Source organism: Nyctibius grandis, chromosome 26, assembly GCF_013368605.1.
Source record: "Nyctibius grandis isolate bNycGra1 chromosome 26, bNycGra1.pri, whole genome shotgun sequence".
NCBI classification, from domain to species: domain Eukaryota; kingdom Metazoa; phylum Chordata; class Aves; order Nyctibiiformes; family Nyctibiidae; genus Nyctibius; species Nyctibius grandis.
Window position 1 is genome coordinate 2,638,525 of NC_090683.1, and position 20,472 is coordinate 2,658,996.

At 53.8% G+C, this 20,472-nt stretch overlaps 2 protein-coding genes across 7 annotated transcripts in view; both read right to left on the minus strand.

Annotated features, from left to right (window-relative positions):
* Positions 1-2,857: 2,857 nt before the first annotated feature.
* Positions 2,858-10,060, minus strand: CD79B (CD79b molecule). Of its 2 annotated transcripts, XM_068418718.1 has the most exons (6): positions 9,938-10,060; positions 7,846-7,887; positions 6,713-7,024; positions 6,061-6,179; positions 5,733-5,774; positions 2,858-5,378 (listed from the first exon to the last, which is right to left on the minus strand). In XM_068418718.1, the coding sequence occupies exons 1-6, from the start codon at positions 10,002-10,004 to the stop codon at positions 5,280-5,282; spliced, it is 681 nt and encodes a 226-aa protein (XP_068274819.1). In that variant the 5' UTR covers positions 10,005-10,060; the 3' UTR covers positions 2,858-5,279. The 2 variants fall into 2 exon arrangements, with proteins under 2 accessions (XP_068274819.1, XP_068274818.1); XM_068418717.1 differs by lacking the exons at positions 7,846-7,887; positions 9,938-10,060 and having other exon boundaries at positions 6,713-7,267.
* Positions 10,061-12,474: 2,414 nt separating this feature from the next.
* The window catches only part of SCN4A (sodium voltage-gated channel alpha subunit 4), a 49,872-nt gene continuing 41,874 nt past the window's right edge, over positions 12,475-20,472 (minus strand). For all 5 annotated transcript variants that reach the window (XM_068418730.1, XM_068418731.1, XM_068418728.1 and 2 more), the window contains exons 22-26: positions 20,276-20,329; positions 18,226-18,363; positions 17,267-17,371; positions 16,259-16,529; positions 12,475-15,798 (exon numbers count right to left, since the gene is read on the minus strand). In XM_068418730.1, coding sequence (XP_068274831.1) covers positions 14,606-15,798; positions 16,259-16,529; positions 17,267-17,371; positions 18,226-18,363; positions 20,276-20,329 — 1,761 coding nt within the window. In that variant the 3' untranslated portion in view covers positions 12,475-14,605. The remainder of the gene's footprint in view (positions 15,799-16,258; positions 16,530-17,266; positions 17,372-18,225; positions 18,364-20,275; positions 20,330-20,472) is intronic.

The following is a 20,472-nucleotide window of genomic DNA, read 5'->3' on the forward strand; positions in this document are numbered from 1 at the left end:
GTTCAACAAGGCCAAGTGCAAGGTCCTGCATGTGGGTCAGGGCAATCCCAAGCACAAATCCAGGCTGGGCACAGAATGGATTGAGAGCAGCCCTGAGGAGAAGGACTTGGGGGTGATGGGTGACGAGAAGCTCACCATGAGCCGGCAACGTGCGCTTGCAGCCCAGAAAGCCAACCGTGTCCTGGGCTGCATCCCCAGCAGCGTGGGCAGCAGGGCGAGGGAGGGGATTCTGCCCCTCTGCTCCGCTCTTGTGAGACCCCCCCTGCAGTGCTGCGTCCAGCTCTGGGGCCCCCAACACAAGAAGGACACGGAGCTGTTGGAGCGAGTCCAGAGGAGGCCACGAAGATGCTCAGAGGGCTGGAGCACCTCTGCTCTGGAGACAGGCTGAGAGAGTTGGGGCTGTTCAGCCTGGAGAAGAGAAGGCTCCGGGGAGACCTTCTAGCACCTTCCAGTACCTGAAGGGGCTACAGGAAAGCTGGAGAGGGACTTCTGACAAGGGCATGGAGTGATGGGACGAGGGGGAACGGTTTTAAACTGAAAGAGGGGAGATTGAGATGAGATATTAGGAAGAAATTCTTTGCTGTGAGGGTGGTGAGAGCCTGGCCCAGGTTGCCCAGAGAAGCTGTGGCTGCCCCCTCCCTGGCAGTGTTGAAGGCCAGGTTGGATGGGGCTTGGAGCAACCTGGTCTGGTGGAAGGTGTCCCTGCCCATGGCAGGGGGGTTGGAACTAGATGGTCTTTAAGCTCCCTTCCAACCCAAACCAGTCTGTGATTCTATGATTCTATGATCTCTGGATTAAGCAGAAGGGCTGGTGTGAAAAGGAGATAGAGGAGATGAGGAACAGGAGATAGGGAAAGGAGAGGTCACAGCACACCTATCCCTGGGATGGACAACTCCAGGGAGGGCTTAAAGGACTTTTCCTCCCCATAAGGCACCGATTGCCCCAAACCACCCTGTTTTGGCCCTTTGTCCGGGGTTCAGGGTCTGCTCCCTGGTCAGGGGTGGTGGTTTGGCTCCCCCGTGCCCCCCCGGTGTGGCTCCGGTTTCCGAGAGGCAGCATCATCACCAGGGTGGCTGGAGCAGAGGGTGCGAGAGCTGGTTAATAACCATGGCAGGGAGAGCGCGGTCTGTTCCGAGAAGCCCCCGGGTGTTTGCTCGCTGGAGACGTGGTGGTGTCGCAGAATAAATGTCAGTCCCTAGAGAAGAGGGAACAGTGGGTCCTGCAGCTATCAGGTATCCCGTCACCCAATAGCCAGCAACATCTGGGGGTGTTGTTTTTTACTCCAGATCATGTTTAAATATGTCAATATTTGTCAGAGATGAGCAGAGCAGCAGGCACCCCAGCCCAGCCCAGGCTCTGCTGCCTCTTCATGATGATGCTCTACCTCTGCAGCTACACTGGTACAGCACCTTGCACCCCAGTCCTGCCCATCGCTTGCTGCCCTGCTGGTCTGTTAGTAAAAACATGGTGTTAAATCAACATTTTTTATGTTACAGCCAAGCACAGAGATGCCAGGATGATCCAGACTGTGCCTATGCAGCGCCCCTGAGGCTTGGTTTGTCCCCGATCGTCTCTGGGCATTAAATGAGGCAGAAGCGTGGTGGAGAAGGCAGTGCGTGACTGGGAAATGCTGGGCTGGGCAAACACATGCCACTGGCAGAACTACAGTTGCATAAGCAGCTCTCAAATATCAGCTTGGCATTTTTCTAGCTTTCAAACGCCTGCGTTTGCGACCCAAAGTAGCATCTCGTAAGGCAGCGTGACACTCGGTAGTTTCCAAGTTCCTTTTCTTTTTTTTTTTGAAAGAGAAAAAAAAAACCACCTCAATTCTCTTCAAGGTGGTCCCGCGTCCACCCGCTTCACCCTGAGCATCACCAGCAGCATCTAAACAAGTGAAACAACTTTCCTTGCAGGACTGTCTGCTCCCTGGGTCCTCCTGACCCCCCAGCCAGGGGTGGTTGTGTGGAGAGGACCTTCCCTTCACCAAGCTGGTGAAGGGTCTGGAGGGTCTGACCTACGAGGAACGGCTGAGGGAGCTGGGGGTGTTTAGCCTGGAGAAGAGGAGGCTCAGAGGTGACCTTAGTGCAGTCTACAACTACCTGAAGGGAGGTTGTAGTGGGAGTTGGCCTCTTCTCCCAGGCAACCGGCGATAGGACAAGAGGACACAGCCTCAAGCTTCGCCAGGGGAGGTTCAGGTTGGACATTAGGAAGCACTTCTTCTCAGCAAGGGTCATTAGCGATTGGAAGGGACTGCCCAGGGAGGTGGTGGAGTCACCATCCCTGGAGGGGTTGAAGAAAAGACTGGCCATGGCACTTAGTGCCATGGTCTAGTTGCCATGGTGGTGTCAGGGCAATGGTTGGAGTCGATGAGCCCAGAGGGCTCTTCCAACCTCATTGGCTGATTCTGATTGATTCTGTGATTCCCAAGATGATGGGTGAGCTGCAACCAGGGAACCTGACCGAGGAGCTGGCCCACAGCCCAGGCTCTGCACTTCAGTGGGCAACGACACGGTTGAGGGAGGCTTTAAGTGACGGTTGACTACGTCTGCTAGCTCACTGCTCGGAAGGTAAATATTCTTTTGATGGGTTTTATTTGCTGGAACTAGAACTGCTCAGTTTCACTGAACCCATTTCTTAAGATGAGGCTGAAAAAATCCAGGACTGCGACCCACTCTGTCTGCCTGCTGATGGTAGGGACACAAACTGGGACAAAATACAGAGCCTGGACTTTGTATACTCAAATATATTTATTTACATGAAATGCATTTTAAATACAAACCTGTCTCAGTACAAAATTACAACAAACCCTGTCTCTAGGCTCCCTAGAAAATGAGCATTTAAAATAAAACACGAACACTACAGAAATATTTCTTTGCTTCTGACAATTTAAAGGAAGCCAAAGCCCTGGGCTAAGAGGGTGACCAAGCGGCAGAGTGGAACTGGGGTCACTGAAACCCATTAGTTGGGTTTCTCCCAGGCAACTAGCGATAGGACAAGAGGACACAGCCTCAAGCTTCGCCAGGGGAGGGTCAGGTTGGACATTAGGAAGCATTTCCTCTCAGCAAGGGTCATTAGCCATTGGAAGGGGCTGCCCAGGGAGGTGGTGGAGTCACCATCTCTGGAGGGGTTTAAGAAAAGACTGGCCATGGCACTTAGTGCCCTGGTCTAGTTGACATGGTGGTGTCAGGGCAATGGTTGGACTCGATGATCTCAGAGGGCTCTTCCAACCTCATTGATTCTGTGTTTCCATGAAACTGCTTTTGAGATCAGTGCCTTCCTTTCCAGGTGCAAACAGCAGATTCTCCTTATTTTCCTATCATTCGGTTAAGTCGGTTGACCGAGTTTTTTACGCAGAGCTGAGAAAGCAGTTGGGAGGTGGGAAGGCTGGAAAACTTGCCTTCCTCTTCTGAAAACAAGGCACGGAGGGCTGAGCTCGGCTAGCCCTAAAATCTTGGCAAACATGGAAACAGGGAACAGCCAGGTCACTTCTCTCGCTGTGAATACTCCTTTCTTTAATTAATCGATTTTATAAGTAAAACATGTTTAAGTAACGTTTATATACATGTGCATGCAACCAATTTGGGATAGTTTTATTTAACTAATAAAAATCAACCTTAAAATGCTGGATTTGTTCTATTTAGATTGAATTCCAGTTTTCCATGATGGTGGTTTACTACTGAACAAGAACCATCCTGTTCCCTGCTGAAAAGCCCTGTTTGCTGACGATTTTACCCTCCCTTTTCTGCTGGCTGTTTTGGGAAGCAGAGCGGTCCTGTCTTCTTCTCCTTGGGGCCCAAAATGTTGTGAGCCACAGGGGCGCAGGGGCCCTGGGCTCTCCGGGAGGGGACTGACTTTCAGCCCCACAGTCCTCATCACCCCTTTGTCCTGCCTTGTCCAGCCAAAGCCACCAAACCCACCGTGTTGTGCTGACCGTGCCTCTCCGGACTCCTCGAGCCCTGGTGTTGGGTGCCCTGAGCCCCATCACCCACGTGGCTGCTGCTGCCGTACCAAAATAGTTTCTATTAACAAAACCAATTAGTGCCGCTCTGTTCCTCTCCAGATGTTTTTTAGCTTTTTTGCAAGACCAGATGTAGCTGGGAGCGGAGTTCCTGGCCGTGGGTCCTGTTCTCCTGCTTCAGTTCCTGGTGATGGTCTTTGTCTCTCATCCCAAGCTGACGTCTTGGGACCGTGGAGGTCCCCCCGTGTGCGCTCAGCGAGAGCTTCCAGCAGAGCCCATAGCTGCTCTCAGCTTTACATCCCGGCGTGTGCTTGGGGCCATGACGAGGTGAAGTTTGGTTTCTAGCTAAGCTGGATGCATGAAAAGCTATTCCTTATTCCCAAGGCATCCCACCGACCCTGGCATCAAGGTTACAGGACACCATCAGACCAGGCATGGCAGGACGGAGCAGGATGTGAATTTACCCATTACCTTTATTAGGACTTCAAAAAGCAGTTGGACATTTGTGTCCCACAATTTACATCTTTCCCATAGGTTCTGTGGTCACACATGTCCCTCACCAAGGGGATATCCTTGTGACATGGGCCAGCTCTTGCCTGGAGAGGAGCAAGACTTGTGCAAGAGAGCTGTCTCCCCAGCTTTTCCTGTAGTCTTTGGGGAGAAAGAGATGCTTTTGGAGGATCCTCCATCTCAGACCACTGCCAGCTTGGCCTGCTGGACATGTCCATGGCTTGAGAGCTAAACAATGGCCCAAAATCCACTTCTTATAACACCCATGTGGTGCTGCTCACCTCGGCTCCTCTGCCAGGGCTGCAGCGGGGTCTTGCAGCCCAGAAGGGTCCTTGCAGCATGGAGAGTGATCATGCCTGGTCCTCTCCTTCTCAGGGATGGTGGGGCTGGAGGAGACCCACCACCTGCCCTGATACTTCCATTGCATTAACCACGCAGGAGCTCAGCACTGTGGTGTGGGGCTGCCCAGGGTTTGGGGCCAGTTTGCTACTGGGGGGACTGCAGGTGACTCCTAATTTCTACATAGGCTTTAGGGGTTCATCAGCGGGGTGGTGAGCGTGACAGCTGGGGCAGGCAGCCTTGGTGGGCACAGCCCAGACATGGCAAAGCGAGCACCCAAGGGCAGCAGGACCCGAGCTCCGCACAAGGCTGCTGGAGGTGGTTCGCAGCCTGGGATTGCAGCCCGGGATCCAGGTGCCTGTCAGAGCCATGGTCCAGGGCAGGAGACGGGGGCCCGTCCCGGCGGGTGCCGGCAGGGTGCTGGCAGGGAGCTGTGCCACCGGTGCCAGCCTGGCGGTGGGTGCAGGACCCCTTACTCCTCACCCGGATGCTCCCCAACTGTCCACTTGGCCTTCACGTCCCGGAAAGGAGTGATGTCCTCGTAGGTGGCCATCTGCTCCACCTCCAGGCCCTGCGCCAAGAAGGAGGAGGTTGAGACATGGGAGGGGGACCATGGCTTTGGCCACAGCACATCCCCCCTTGGGACCTTCACGTGGGGACCCATCTCCAGGCTGTTCCACCAGAGACTGGGGCAGCTTATGAGAGGGGAGAACATGGAGATAGATGGCTGGGTGTGCTCAGAGCTTGGCTTGGTTTTACAGGCAGCTCTATAGGGCTGATGTGCAACAAGCACTTGGGAGGACGATGCCCTGATGTGCCCTGTGAGGGCTGGTGGTGCCCCACAGACACCCAGCAAGGGCAAACCGGCTATTTCAAGGCTCAGGTTGCTATTACAGGGGTATTTCTATAATTAATGCAGCATTACCTCATAGGTGTGGTCCTCCTCCGGGCTTCCCTTGCCTTCACCCTATGGAGAGGAGAGTCACAGGTTGAGTGTCACCAGCACCCACCAGGATCCTCTGTGCCCTGTCCCCAGCCTTGTCTCCCCATGCCAGGTTCCACTGCTTCCACAGGCAAATCCAGGCAGGCCCCCACACCCAATTTTAGATGCTTATTTCCCACTGTAGCTGGCCATGCTCCCATGCAACCGCCCCAAACCCAGTGCCTGCCCATCCTCATCCCTAGCAGTGTCCTGCCCAGGATGCAGGACATGGCTGTGGGACACCCCCACTGCTGGAGACGTTGTCACTTACTTTATCTAGGAAGAGGAGCACGGGGACGCTGATGAAGACGACCAGCAGGATGGACTGGATGATGATGATGGCATCTTTCAGGGTGTTCCTGTTCTGGATCTGCTGGATGTTGCTGTGACCTGGGAGCAGCAGCACAGGGAGAGCCCCAAGTCCCACCTCCGTGCCAGGCTCCCGGGGAATGGGGACGAGCTTGGCATGGCCACAGGTTTGTGTGTCAGCAAGAGCGGATTGGGGGGGACCAGGGTGACATGCCCTCCCCCTTGGGAAAGACCAGAGCATTGCAAACTGCCTCTGGGGTTGGCAGCAGGGACAAGCTCTGGGATGAGACACCTTGGGCAGGACCCACCACTAGCCAGAACCAGGAAAAATCTGATTTATTAGGGGAATGCAGTCCCTGGGGTGTATTTCTGTGGGATGGAGGTGCCAGGGCAAACCAGGGGGGTTCTATCCTGCTTCTCAGTGGCTGACAACGAGCAAAGAAACCTCTGCAGTGCCCTGGAGTGTCTACAGTCGTATCTGAAGGGGTCCTACCAGCATGGGGAGAGGTGGGTGCATAGGAGCATGATGTGGGGTTCACATGGAGGGGGAAAGGGTGAGAGAAGGAGAAAGAGCATCTCCTGGGGTGTATGGAGGATGGAGAGCTCCCACTCACCCATGACTCTCAGCTCTGTCCCACACGAGTGCGGCCGCTTGTTCTCCGCCATGAGGTTCTTGCTGTCACACACGTAGATGCCATTGTCCTCGTAGTTGATCCTGAAGATGGTGAAGTTGATGAAGTTGTCTTTCCTCTCGATGCTGTAGCGGGAGGTGCTGTGGGCCAGCTCGTAGAGGACATCACCGTCCTCCGTCGTTTTGTACCACTGCAAGTTATGGGGCTCCTCGGAGTAGCAGACGAAGTGGACAGGCGTGTTCTTCTTGGCCCCCACGTAGCGCAGGTTCTGCTGCACCATGGGGCACCCGCTGCCTGCCAGGGGACATGGGTGGTCACGGCGAGCAAGGACCCAGAGTGTCGGAAAAGCTGCTCCCATGAGACCCCCCCCCAGCATTTCCCAGGCCAAGAGCTTCCCATTTTCATGGATTAAACTGCTTCTGAGCATTCAGCTTTGGTTTGGTGAATCATCGTCGTCTGGGGTAGAAATCAGAACCTTTTGGTGAAAACATGCTTCTCATGGAAACTCCAGTTTTCTGTGGGAACGGCTTCACTGGGATATTTTTTTTTGCTGCTCCCACCCCTCTCTTTGTACATCTCGTTAGTCCCAGCTCCAAAATTACAGCCCGTGCTGGCACGGAGGCTTTGCTAGGACAGACCCATCTCCCCAGCTGGCTTCTCTCATGCTTCCATATTTTTTTCATTTTGCTGTATTTTGTATTTTTGCCCGTGTTTTGGTTTGAGAGCTGGTGAGTTTGAGGGCTCGTGTGGGTTGCAGAGTTCCTGCCTAATACCCCACGGGTGGGAATGGCGCAAGCGCTGTGTGCGTGAGCCCAGGGCCTGGTCCCACGGCATGGCTTGTTCATGCAACGTGCTCTGCAAACGCAGAGGAAGAACGTGTGTGTTCTTATGAAAGACAAAAATAGATTCAGCTTTGCAGAGGGAAAGCAAGGTGCAGGGCTGGGGAAACAGAGGAGGTCACAGTGTGGGAATTGCCTTTGTGACGGAGAAGGCCTGTGGGTGATGGGACATCTCCAACTCTACAGGGGACTGGCACCTTCGTGGCATAGCCAACAGGGATGGGAGGGACCCTGGGGACACATATAGGGAAGAGCCCAACGGATCGGAGAGGTTACCTGTGCTGTTCGTGGTGGTGTTCTTGTCTGCTGAGATCCCACCTGCAAGACAGGAGAGGGGCCTGAGACAGTGGCCAAGAGCTCATGTAGGACAAGCCCATGTAGGACAAGCCCATGTAGGATGTCCCACATGGGATGGCACGTACCATGGGTCCTTCATGCCCATCCTGTATGGGATGGAGCGCTTGGGAGCATCAAGCAGAGCCCCGCTCAGAGGACACGGTGCAGCAGAGGTTTGGGTGCAAACCCTTCTGTTTCCATCCCATCTTCTGAGTTTTCTCTAAGCCGCATTCTGATTGATGTCCCAGTGAAACCCACCTTTGCTATTAATATTCCCCCAGGCTGGCACCTTTCAGAAAGGGTCCAGACAGACTCTCGCCTCTTTATTTACACTCTCTGTTTTCTGAATCAACCAGAAACACTTTCCCTGCCGGGGCTTCCCCAGGCTTGGAGCCCCGTGATGGCCAAGGGGTGGTTCTCAGACCCCAGGACCATGCACCCCCCCGGGACAAGGGCTGGACGGAGCTGTGGGACCTGCGATGCAGTGCAGGAAGCAGGGTGAGGCAGGGACCCCCCCCAGCACCCATGGGTGCCCCTGCCCGCAGCTCCGGTGCCCCTGTGCCTCGTTTCCTCTTGCTGCAGCTGGGCAGGAAGCACCAGCCCTGTTTACCGCACCGCTTCGGTGCCCAGCTCCATCCGCTCGATGAATGTTTGCCAAACCCCACCGTGGGGAAGCTGGCATGGAGGCGGGGGCTGCACCACCTCCCAGCACGTTGGGGCAGCAGCAAAACCCCCTCCAAGAAGAAGAAGGAAGGTTCAGTTCCCCAGCCTGAGCTTTGCCGTGAGCCTTGCTACGCCGCTGCAGACCTTCCTGCCCCGAACAGCAGCTCGGCAGGGACGTCCTGGCTCAGCTGTGGGCTCCCCTCCCTGCCCCACAGCCTCTTCCAGGTCTGTGCTTCCCAGTTCACCTCCAGCACCTACGTCTCTGCAGGAAATCTTTCCTCTCCAGCCTCATTTCATTTTTTTTCCGAGCTGGGGCGATGCGCCTTGTCTGGCCTGTGCGTTGGGTATGTGTCCCTGCTGGCTGTGGTCCTGCTGGCCAGCCGGGACACAGGGCTTTGCTCTTCATGTCTTGTTCATGTTTCTAAAAGAAGACTGGGCTGATCCCTCACCCTGAAAACCCTCACACCTTTCAAAGCCAAGATTTCCATTGCAACCAAGGGTGGGCTGAGCTTCCACTCTCCTCCCTCAAAGCCACCATAAGAGCCAGGATGAAACCCTGTGACCTCAAATCCATGCTGGACGTGGGTGGCCACCCAACAGAAACCCTTTAAATGCCCTTTCTTCTGAGGGCACAATTTTCCGTAGCTGAGGGTAGGATCTGCTGCAGGTTTTTCTGGGTGTCCCTGCACCAAGCAAGAGGGGTTTGAAGGGGACAGGAGCTGTGTCTTGGGTTTAGCTGCTGCTTCTCCATGGGCATGCAAAGGGAACAGCACAGGGATGTTCACACAGGACCCACAAAGCACAACCAAAAGCTTTTTTCCTCTCATTTTTCCTCTGCTCCCGGGCACTGAACCCCATGGAGCAAAGGGACGTGGCTTGGCCGTGGCCTCAGCGATGTGCTGGCCCCATCCTCAGGTCTCTGAGAGCAATAAACGGTGAAAAAACAAACCCAACCACCCTTCTTTCCTGCCACCTGCAACCGCAGCCAGGCAGGCTCCGCACCCGCTCTGCACCGGGCTCCCACCGAGGCCAGTTGACTTCCCCAGAAAGCTGCTGGGTTGTGGGGCAAGACCGACGCGTCCCATCCCCGCGCCCCAATGGGAAGCAAAACCCAAACCGCAGGTGTCAAGCCCTGAGCCCCGCTGGGTCCTCCCTGGCTCTGCTGCACCCGGGGCTGATTTCCTGCACAAAGCAGGACCGAGAGCTGCAATTGCAAAGTTGAAAATTAAATCAAATTGCAAAAATGAATTACTTTAAAGTTGGACCTGGGTGAAGTCCCTCATCGCACCAAGCAAGGGACACATGCCGACACATCGCCTGGGCGCACGTTTCTCTGCTCTGACATGTAAAGCCCGTGTTTGAAGCCTACCTGTGAGCAGAGCCACCAGCCAGAGGTTTGCCTGGAGCACCCAGAGCCTCCAGCACAGATCAGCCATCTCTCACTGCCAACGGCGGGGAACCATCCAGTCGCCGGCCCTCGTTGCAGCAAAACACAGCGGCCGCTCCGACTGGTTTGGCTTCTGTACCTAAAAATGGCAAAGCTGCTGCTACGTGAGACGGCCCCTTTCCTGCTCATGTAAATCCTCCTCAATGGGGACTTTCCCCTCGGGGGCTGGTTTTGAATGCGGCGCAGACGCTGGGGCGGCCGGTGCCTGCGCCCTGGGCACCGTCCAGCCTCGTGTCCCCAGGTTGTGCTCGTCATGGTGACATTATTTGATGGAGGTGGCCACAACTGGTGTGGGTCTGCACCCGAACTGGAAATGAGCCCATCTACAAAGTGCTTGGGTGATGCAAAAGCTGACCTGAGCACAGGGGATGTGCCCAGGGAGCAGAATGGGACCGCCGGCACTGCTGCATCCCTGGAGGGGTAGAGGATGGGGGTGACCCTCAGGGGCAGATCCCCCATGGGGTGTTTAGCTCTGCAGGGGTTGGCCCTGGGCTGGTTGCAAGAGTTGGAGCAGGAACGGGGTGGGAAGAGGGGATGTTTGTGGGGTTTCTCCTCTCCGCTCATTGCAGGGTACAATGGGATCGGTCCCCCAGCTCCCCTCCCCAGCATCCCAGAGCGTCCCTGCAGCCGCCCTTCCAGGGACAGGTGAAATCTAGAAGAGAAGAGAGATGGCCAAAATGAGGTGTCACCTCCCTTGGTGCCAGCCATGCCCGCTCTTCCTCCACACTCCATTTGCCATGGCTGAGACCCTTCTCTGTGAGTCCTCTGGAGACAGCCAGTCCCTGGGGCAGCGCAACATGGCACCCCAAGGGGAGCTTTGTCCCCCTTTGCTCTGCCACAGAAATACGGTTTCCCTCCGTGCCGTGCCTTACCGGCTGCGGGAGAGCACTGAACTGTAACTCCATGTGAAAACACCTTTGAGTACTCTTGCCAGCCATGTTGGTCCCCAGAGCCCGGGTGTCTTTGCCTGGGGCCTCCCCAAACCTTCACTTTCTGCAGGTTTGGTGGTTTTCTACCGGTTCTGAGCATCCGGCAGCAGCTGCTGGGAACCGGCCTGACCCTTCCCTTGTATGCGAGGGGACATGAAGCAAGAAAGAGGAGAAATAAAGTTTGCCAGAGAAAGACTAGCCCCAGGATGGAAAGAGAGATGATGGAGAGGTGCCTTCTCCTGGTAGAGCAGGCAGGTCGTGCCGTGCACGGTGCTGTACGTTGGGGCTGTGCTGCCGAGTCCTTGCTGCCAGCACCCCTGGTCTTGCTGGAAAAGCACAGTCTGGCCATGACATCCCGGCAAGGCAAAAGCAACGGGGGATGCCCATGTGCTGCAAGCACAGGAGGGATTTTTGTCAAGCCCTGGGGCTGGATAGAGGAGCGGTGATGAGTGAGGCAGAGATGCTGGAGGCGCCTGGAAAAGCCTCTTGGGGTAAAACTGGGAGCAGGGCATAAACTAAAGTGGGTTTGCAGTGATGGTGGCCAAATTACCCCACTGGGCTGCCCGCAGGCTCCTTGGCACCCTCAGACAGGCATAGACCTGATCCAGAGGGGCTCGGTCTCCCCTTGAAGTCCCCTGTGCTTGCAGTACCCAGTGGCATCAGACACAGAGAGACCTGATGGTCTCACAGGGAAGGTCCCGTGTCCCCACGTCCTTTCCCCTGGGCTATGCTGGCTCCCTAGCCTGCAGAGGTGGTGGGACCATGCCCTGGGGGTGAGGCAGAGCTTCTGCCAGGCAGCTGCGCCCTTCCCCAGCCCATTCCTATTCATCGGGGCTTGGGTTTCACCATTGTCCTTTCGGTGCCGCAGGAGGACAGGGACGGTGCGTCAAGCCACCTCCTCCCTCCAGCCCCCCGCCTGCGTGGGTACCACGATGCTCAACTTGAATTACACCAGCCCTGAGAGCAGTAGCAAAAACACAGCAGCGAGGCCATGCCGTGGCCCTCGGGGATGTCAGCAGGTCCCAGAGGTGGCTCCTCCTCCAGCCACACGTTGACGCAGAAACCTCCTTCGCCCACCGCTGCCTTCTCCCCATGACGCTGAACTGCTCCCGCGTGGCTGGTGGGGCAGGTTTGGCCCCACAGAGCCCAGCATGGGGCAGCTCAGGGGGTCTGCACCTCCTCCAAGCCCACCTCTCTCCTTGGTAGGACCTGCAGCAGCATCACCTACAGCTCCTGGAGTCAGGGCTCATTGCTGTGAGGCACCAAGGGCTCCAGGGCCCTTGCCCACAAGGAGAGCAGAAGCTCTGGGGTCTGGGCTGGGTTCGAGGTGCCGGGGGGAGGCAGACCAGGGCGTCTCATGCAGGATGGGACCACCAAGTCCTGCTGATGATGGCAGATCCACCCAAGGCCATGCACAGGGGCTCCCCATATCTGCCCTGGAGCAAAGGGTGGAGGCATTTACCCCTCCCAGGGGCAGGGAAAACATTTTTCCCTCTAACACACAGCAACGCATTCAGTATTGCAATAATATACCCTTTACAGTTGTTTATTTTAAGAAATATACAAAGAAAAATGGCTTTAGCTCACACGAATCCTGCTCCTCGGCATTTTTTCCATCACCAACAACACGTACGTACAAGCAGCATTGATTGTGAACCACAATCCAGGCTGGAAACCGCTGTGCCACGGATGCTTCCCACGCAAACGCCCTTTAAAGCAGCTCAGGCTCCTGTTCCAGGGAGCATCGCCCTACGCAACGTGGAAATGAAAGCACAACGCTACGGGATGAGCAGAGCGAGCCTGGCTCTGCCGCCTGGCCGACAGCACGGGGATGCAAGCAAGCTCAGCACTGCTCCTGGCTAGCCTGAACATGGGGCATCCGGAACCCTCGGTGCCAAAATCAGCCCAAGAAAGAAAGAAAAAAAAGATTATTATAATAATAAAAAAAAGACAGACCCTTTAGCTTCAAGAAGCAGCCCTTGTTTTAACTGGAAGAGGTTTTGGTTCATGTTTGTTTTGATCTCAAGAGGTTTTTTTTTTCCTTTTTGAAGGCAGAAGTCGATCCAGAGATGAACTCTGGGTCTTTTACACATTTTTCTTGATTCACTTTCCTTTTGCCCACCTGTTTAAAGAACAGTAAAACCCTTCCCCACCCTGGGAAAACCCTCCTTTGCCAGGAGGTGTCCTGGTGAGATCCTGCCCGGCTCCATCAGGCTCTGCAGGCACCTTGGCACGTGCCACCAGGTCCTCTCCAGAGCCCCAGCCAAGGGAAGGATGCTCTGCCTGAGTATTTGGGGATTTACATCCCGGTGGGAGCATTCATTGCATTAAGGCCACTGGTGTTTGGTGGCCCATGGGATCTAAGGGACCCTGTTGAAGCAGCTCATTGCAAGGACCGTTCAAAGACCTGCTCCAATCCCCAGGGATGCGTCTCGTTAATTAACGCTAAGAGTGCTCCAGTGGGACATTTCTTCTTGCTATGGGGCTTGAAGAATCACAGAATCACAGAATCAATCAGGTTGGAAGAGCCCTCTGGCATCATCGACTCCAACCATTGCCCTGACACCACCATGGCAACTAGACCAGGGCACTAAGTGCCATGTCCAGGCTTTTCTTAAACCCCTCCAGAGATGGTGACTCCACCACCTCCCTGGGCAGCCCCTTCCAATGGCTAATGACCCTTGCTGAGAAGAAATGCTTCCTGATGTCCAACCTGAACCTCCCCTGGCGAAGCTTAAGGCTGTGTCCTCTTGTCCTATCGCTGGTTGCCTGGGAGAAGAGACCGACTCCCGCTCCACTACAACCTCCCTAAAGAAACCCTACAGAGTTTTATTACAAGGACTGGGGATTCTCGGAGGAGGTTCTCCAAACCCTACCTTTGTCCATTGCTTTCCTGCCACAAAATCTGGACGAAACGGGAAAACAGAGAAGCATGAATATAAATACCATTTACATTCGTACCGTAGAGACCTGAATGATTTATGATGTCAACACATATTCAGAGACCTTTAAAACCTGATATTTAACCCTGAGAACATATCTGCAGATGCTTTGTTTTGGCTATGCAAACAAATCTTTAAGACATAATTGCACTTTCTCTGTACATAACAAAAAAAAATAATCCATAAAGCTTATTCAAATATTCAAAAGAAAGGTGCTACTTTAAGACATTGGAGATTTTTGTTCACAAAACCTTGACTTTTCTGTAATTATTCTAAATGTTATTTCACTTGGCTCATCTTTCACTGGCTACTGGGCTGCATTCTGGAAGAATAATATACAAGAAAATATCTTAATTGTGAAATAACATTAATAAATAATTACTTTAAGTAAAAGGACAGCCATACTCGTTTGTTAGTATCTGAAAAACATCGTTACCATGATGAGATCATTTCAAAACTAAAATGTTTCTCTTTCACCAACAACAGATAGATTTCACGTTTAATTCTCACAAAGAGTTTAATATTTTTCTTAAGTGCAGTGAGCTGTAAATCCAGGATTGGTAAGAGATCCTGCTTTGAAAGTTAAGGTGTCTACTTGAAATAACTGAAATTAGCAATATCTAAGATCTCTTGATCTGTGTATTGTATGGAAGAGCTCTTGAAAAGGAGATACAAATGAAGTCTTGTAAGGCTGGGTGAGAGATGGAAACCTCTTTCTGTTACACCAGCGACTCTTTCACAACGCGTTCCTTATCCCATGCTTTTGCTTCGCCAGGAGCATCTTGAGTCTCTGAGCTGGGAATGGGTGCAAGACCAAAGGCAGGGGCCGTATCCACATCTGTCCCACTGTTCCCATACATATCGTGCATTTTGGTGGCGATCAGACCTTCCTTCTCGGGTGCGTCCTCTCTCAGGTCATCCTCGTCCTTACTGCGCCTGTACATGTAGGATGCCTGCTTCACCGAGCGCCTCAGGAGGTGTCTCCGGAAAGCCCTCTGGATTTTTGTAGCACAAACTTCCTCTTGTTTCCTTTTCAGAGTGGTGGTGATGGGTTCATAGGAAACCTTTGAGGGGTTTGCAGCCATGAACTTCTCCTCCATGGTGGCCTTCAAGGCATCCATCTCTCCCGAGTCTCCCAGCACTTCCTTAGTCAGAGCAAAGAGGATATCCAGGCAGTGGATTTTGTCCCCAGCAACCATTGGTAGATCCATGGTGATTAGCTTGATCTTGTTTGGTTTGGGAATTTTGAGTGGCTCCTGTAAGGTGTCTACAAAGTCAGACAAGGTGCTGTATGCAATGAACTGGGTGGCATCCGGGTCAAACTTCTCCCAAGTTTCATAAAACATTTCAAAATCGTCTTCACAGAGGGGTTCACTGCTCTCCTCTGTGGCCACGTTGAAGTTCTCCAGGATGATGGCAATGTACATGTTCACCACAATGAGAAAGGAAATGATGATGTAGCTGCAGAAGAAGAAGATGCCGATGGATGGATTGCCACAGTCCCCTTTTACCGAACTGCCAGGGTGTTCCAAGTTGGGGTCGCAGTCGGGAGGGCCACTGTTCAGGATTGGGCTGAGGAGGCCATCCCATCCAGCTGACGTGGTGATCTGGAAGAGGCAGATCATGCTGTTCCCAAAAGTTTCGAAATTGAATATGTCATCGATCCCCGCCTCCTTCTTCACATAGGCAAAGTTGGACATCCCAAAGATGGAGTAGATGAACATGACAAGGAAAAGCAGGAGGCCGATGTTGAAAAGGGCAGGCAGGGACATCATCAGAGCAAAGAGGAGAGTCCGGATACCTTTTGCCCCTCGGATCAGCCGGAGGACACGGCCAATCCTTGCCAGCCTGATGACCCTGAAGAGGGTGGGTGATACGAAGTACTTCTCTATGATGTCAGAGAGAACAATACCTGTGAAGGGATGAAGAAGAGGTGAGTTTGCTGTGCTCTGCAGCCAACACAGGGAGGTGAGGTGGAGCTACTCCACTCCATCTGCCAGGGTTGGGCAGATAGAGGCAGATGAGGCCACCCTCAATGGCACACAGCACTCTGCTCCGCGGGTGGCACAGGGAATGTATTCAAAAATATCTCTGAGCACAGACCCAAAGGTTAAATGCTGGCATGCAACATGGATTGCCAGTCACCGTGGCAGTGTCACCGTGATGTCACAAGGGGAACCCAGAGTCCCAGCCCTTCACCCCTGCCTGGTGACATGGGGTAGCCTCACATCTGTCTTGTCTGGTTGGCTTGGCCCTCCTCAAAGGGTGGGTGTGAGGGGGTGGCCAGTGACAGCTTGCTGGCTGTGGACCGGCCAGACCATTTCCACCCTTTGTTATCCAGTGGGACCCCTGAGGAACCGTCCACGACCCACCTAAGATGGAGAAGATGACCACCACGAAGTCAAAGATGTTCCAGCCAATAGTGAAGTAGTAGTAGCGCAAGGCGAACATTTTGAGCACACATTCTCCAGTGAAGACGACGATGAAGATCAGGTTGATCTTGTAGAGGACAGATGTTTTGAATTCACTTTGATCATCTGTTTCCACCATCATGGTCACCATGTTAAGACAAATCAGGATCATGATGGTTATATCAAACACTTGCTTGGTAACGAAGTCAAACACCATCCCTTGAAACTTGTTCTGCCATAAGGGCCACGTGGGTGATGATGGAGAACCAGAAGTGAGGTGGGAACACAGGACAGACACACACAAAACAAAGACACAACAGAAAAAGAAGAAGGAACCATATTTAAAAGAGTGCAGGAAACGTCAGGATTGTGGCCAGTATGCAAGTCTCATGGCCCCAAAAGCTATGGGAGGAGGATACCCAGTACCTTGCAGGGTGAAGCCCACTTGGTAACACCACGGTCAGGAGGTGTGGGCACAGGGGACAGTTGCTTTCTAATTATATCCACAGCTAATGCATCAGGGCAAAAATAAACACATGGGAAAAGGCCTCACTTGAGCAGGGCTATCAAAACCAAACCCAAGTCACAACTGCATATGTATTGGCTGGACCAGTGTCTCTTCTAGGAGTGGTGAAAGCTGAACTTTCCCCAAGTCTAACTCCCTTTGAAAGAAGCACCGGGAGCTGAGCTAGGAGAAAACCCTAATCCCTGCAAAAGGGATCCCTCACTTGTCCTTGCCAGCAGACCCAGGGCTGAAGAGCAGACCCAAAGGACGTTGACTGATATGAACCTTTTCTGGAGCCCCAGCTCTTAGCAAGGTCCTGTCTGAAGAGTAGCAATGGGGAGCCAGGATTTGGCTCCTTGCCCTGGCAAGTGGTCTTCCTGACACCGTTCTTATTCGCTTTGGGACAGTTAGTGGCTTGATGTGCTCCCTCCCCACTGCACTCCAGGGCAATTAACCCAACATACCGATGGCCTGGGGATGGGCTTCTGGGGTTTCTTGGAGCCGAGTTTCTTCATGGCATTATAGTATTTCTTCTGCTCTTCTGTCATGAAGATGTCTTTGCCTCCAAAGTATAAAGGGAATCACCATTGTTAGTCTTAGGAACTCAGCTCTTCCTACCAAGCATCTCTGACCATGTTCCCTCTCACCAAGTGGAGGGAACCAGCTCTCACCAGCCAAGCTTCTACCAGGTGTTGCCTGCCACACTGACCCACTGAAACCTGCTTCCTCCCTGCTTGCCCTTTTCTGCTTCCCCCAATTCACAGCACCCATGGGTGCTCACCCCCAGTGCTGTGGTTTCCTCCTGCAGAGTTGAGATGCTGCCTCCCAGCCTGCTGCAGCGAGCGGGGAACCCCATGCCACGCTGGGGCTCACCCCTTCCTTGCTGGCCAGATCCTGCTGGGACTGAGGCAGCATCTCTGTGTGCTTCAGACCTTGCTCAGCACCAACAACGTGCTCTGCGTTACCCACCCTCTGCCTGCTCCCCCCTCCAGCTGCCCAGGGGTGTTAGTCCTGTGCTATTTGCTTGAAAGCAGAAGTTGAGTCTCTCCTTGATGCATGGAAAAATGATGAGAAAAGGTCATGGGGTGGGAAAAGAAAATAAAAGCGACACCACAGGTGTACAGCCGTGCCTGCTGTGGCACAGGCAACAGAAAACACAGCCTCCCTTGCCTCCTCCCTCTGCATCCATAGGTGAAGTCCTCCGTAAATGCTATGGCCAGGACACAAAATCCCATGTGCCATTTGTCCAGCTCTCCTTGTTCGCTCTGCAGGAAGCCACTAATGGATAAGAGCCCTGGGGTCCATCCGAGCCCCAGGCATGGTGGCCCTGGTCCCCTCACCCCATGACCATGCTGCTCCCCTCCATCCTGCACCAGTGTGCTCCAGGAGGCAGCGGTGGCTGCAGGACCCAGAAAATACTTATCTTTTTCTTCTGCTGGTTGAAGTTGTCGATGATGACACCAATGAAGAGGTTCAGGGTGAAGAATGCGCCAAAAATGATGAAGATGACAAAGTAGAGGTACATGTAGATGTTGATCTCGTACATTGGCTGCTCTTCAACCTGACCAGGAGAGACGGGAAACGTGAGACTAGCCCTCTCCAGAAAGCATGGCCCCAAGATCCCAGAGAAGAGGTCACTGTATCCTGACAGAGTCATGGGGTGGTGGCTCCAAAACTTTTGGTGGATGTTGTGCGGGTTGAGTGGTCCCTGCGGGAGCAGCCACGGGAAGGGACATCCACTTGACATTGGCTGGGGGACAAGGATGTGCTGACCCCGGATCCCACGGTATGGGCTGGGGAAGAGGAAAGGATGCCCAGGTGCAGCGATATCAATGAGCAAACTTGAGTTTCTCCCCAACAGTCAGCTTCCCAAAGGCTGAAACAGCCAAGAGGGGAAAGGAAAATTGGTTTAATTTGTGCCACACCAGCACACGGGGGTGGCACAGCCTGGCAGCCTCGCAAAACACTCCTCATCTCAAGGGGCATCACTTAATTCTGCTCTATATTTGACTGGAGACATCCCAAGGTGTCACAACTGGCTTCCCTTATTTCAAGGAAAGCTCTTGGCAGAAGAGAGTGGATTTTCTCCCAAAATAGCTTTGCCCCAAGTGCTGGGGGAGGCAGGAACTCAAGCCATTTTCAGAGGGAGCTGGAAGTGGCTCCTCTGCTGAGCACTGGCAGCTGCAGCTGGGGTGGACAGAGTGGCTGTTTCTGATCTAAAAAAAGGCAACGAAAACAATACGTTCAGGCCCGTGGGTGTGGGGGGCTGACCCCCCTCCGCGGGGTACGGGCAAGTTGGCTTGGTTAGAGAAAGGTAGGAAGTCCCTCCTGCTGCGTCAGCTCATAGCAGAGTGCACACATGGGCTGGGGGGGGGAGACTTTTTGGGATGGATCACAGCAGAAAGAGCTTCTGTTTGAAACTCTTCAAAACACTGGTGTGTTTTTTTTAAATAAGCCATTTAACCCAAAGGTTAAATGCTGGCTGCTCTGTTTTAATAACCCATTTATTGCTCAAGGCAAGCCAGGCGCTTTCTCCAGGATGGGATAAGCTCTCCCAGCTGGAGGGGCACATGGAGGGCATCATCTCACAGCAGGGTGAAGGATGAGCCCTCTGGGTTGGAGTTGTGGAGGCAGAGCTGGGTTTTCGGACCACAAAGCTAAAGCCGACAGGAATAGGCTCAGCCTCAGCTGTAGCCCAGGTGGGGTGAGAGCCCCGTGTGGTGGCCAGGCTGCAACTGGGATGAGAAGAGAAGGCTCAGAGGTGAGAAGAGGAGGCTCAGAGGTGAGAAGAGGAGGCTCAGAGGTGACCTTAGTGCAGTCTACAACTACCTGAAGGGAGGGTGTAGCGGAGTGGGAGTTGGCCTCTTCTCCCAGGCAACCAGCGATAGGACAAGAGGACACAGCCTCAAGCTTCGCCAGGGGAGGTTCAGGTTGGACATTAGGAAGCATTTCTTCTCAGCAAGGGTCATTAGCCATTGGAAGGGGCTGCCCAGGGAGGTGGTGGAGTCACCATGTCTGGAGGGGTTTAAGAAAAGACTGGACATGGCACTTAGTGCCATGGTCTAGTTGACAGGGTGGTGTCAGGGCAATGGTTGGACTCGATGATCCCAGAGGGCTCTTCCAACCTAATTGATTCTGTGATTCTGTGGGATGCAGATGACAATGACATGGGTGGCACAGGGACACAACTGGCTGCCCTTTTTGAGGCTGTGCACCTCAGCTGGGGGGATATTTTGGGGGTTTCTCCACTCTTTAGCCCACGTCCTAGCTGAAGCCGTGGGTGGGATGCAGGCAGCCCCCTGGCATCAATGGGCAGAGACAGAGGGGATGCTGCGGCCAAGGGGTCCATCCCCAGCCAGCCTGAGCTGCACCTTGGCCCCAGGACTCTGCTCCCAGTGTGCCAGGGGGAACCGACCTGGTGGGACGAGCGATGCTTGGTGCTGGTTGTGAGACACCCCTGCTTGTCCCCTCACCTCGCGTGAGTCCACGGCGGCGTACATGATATCCATCCAGCCTTTGAAGGTCGCCTGCGGGGACAGCAGAGAAGAACAGATTCGCTGGGAGGTATTTGGGGCTAGGGAGGGAGGGGAGGGCGATGGGTGAGTGTTTAGTTTGGGGGTTTAGCTCTGAGCTCAGCCCAGAGTTACAGGTTCTCCATGGGAATGGCAGG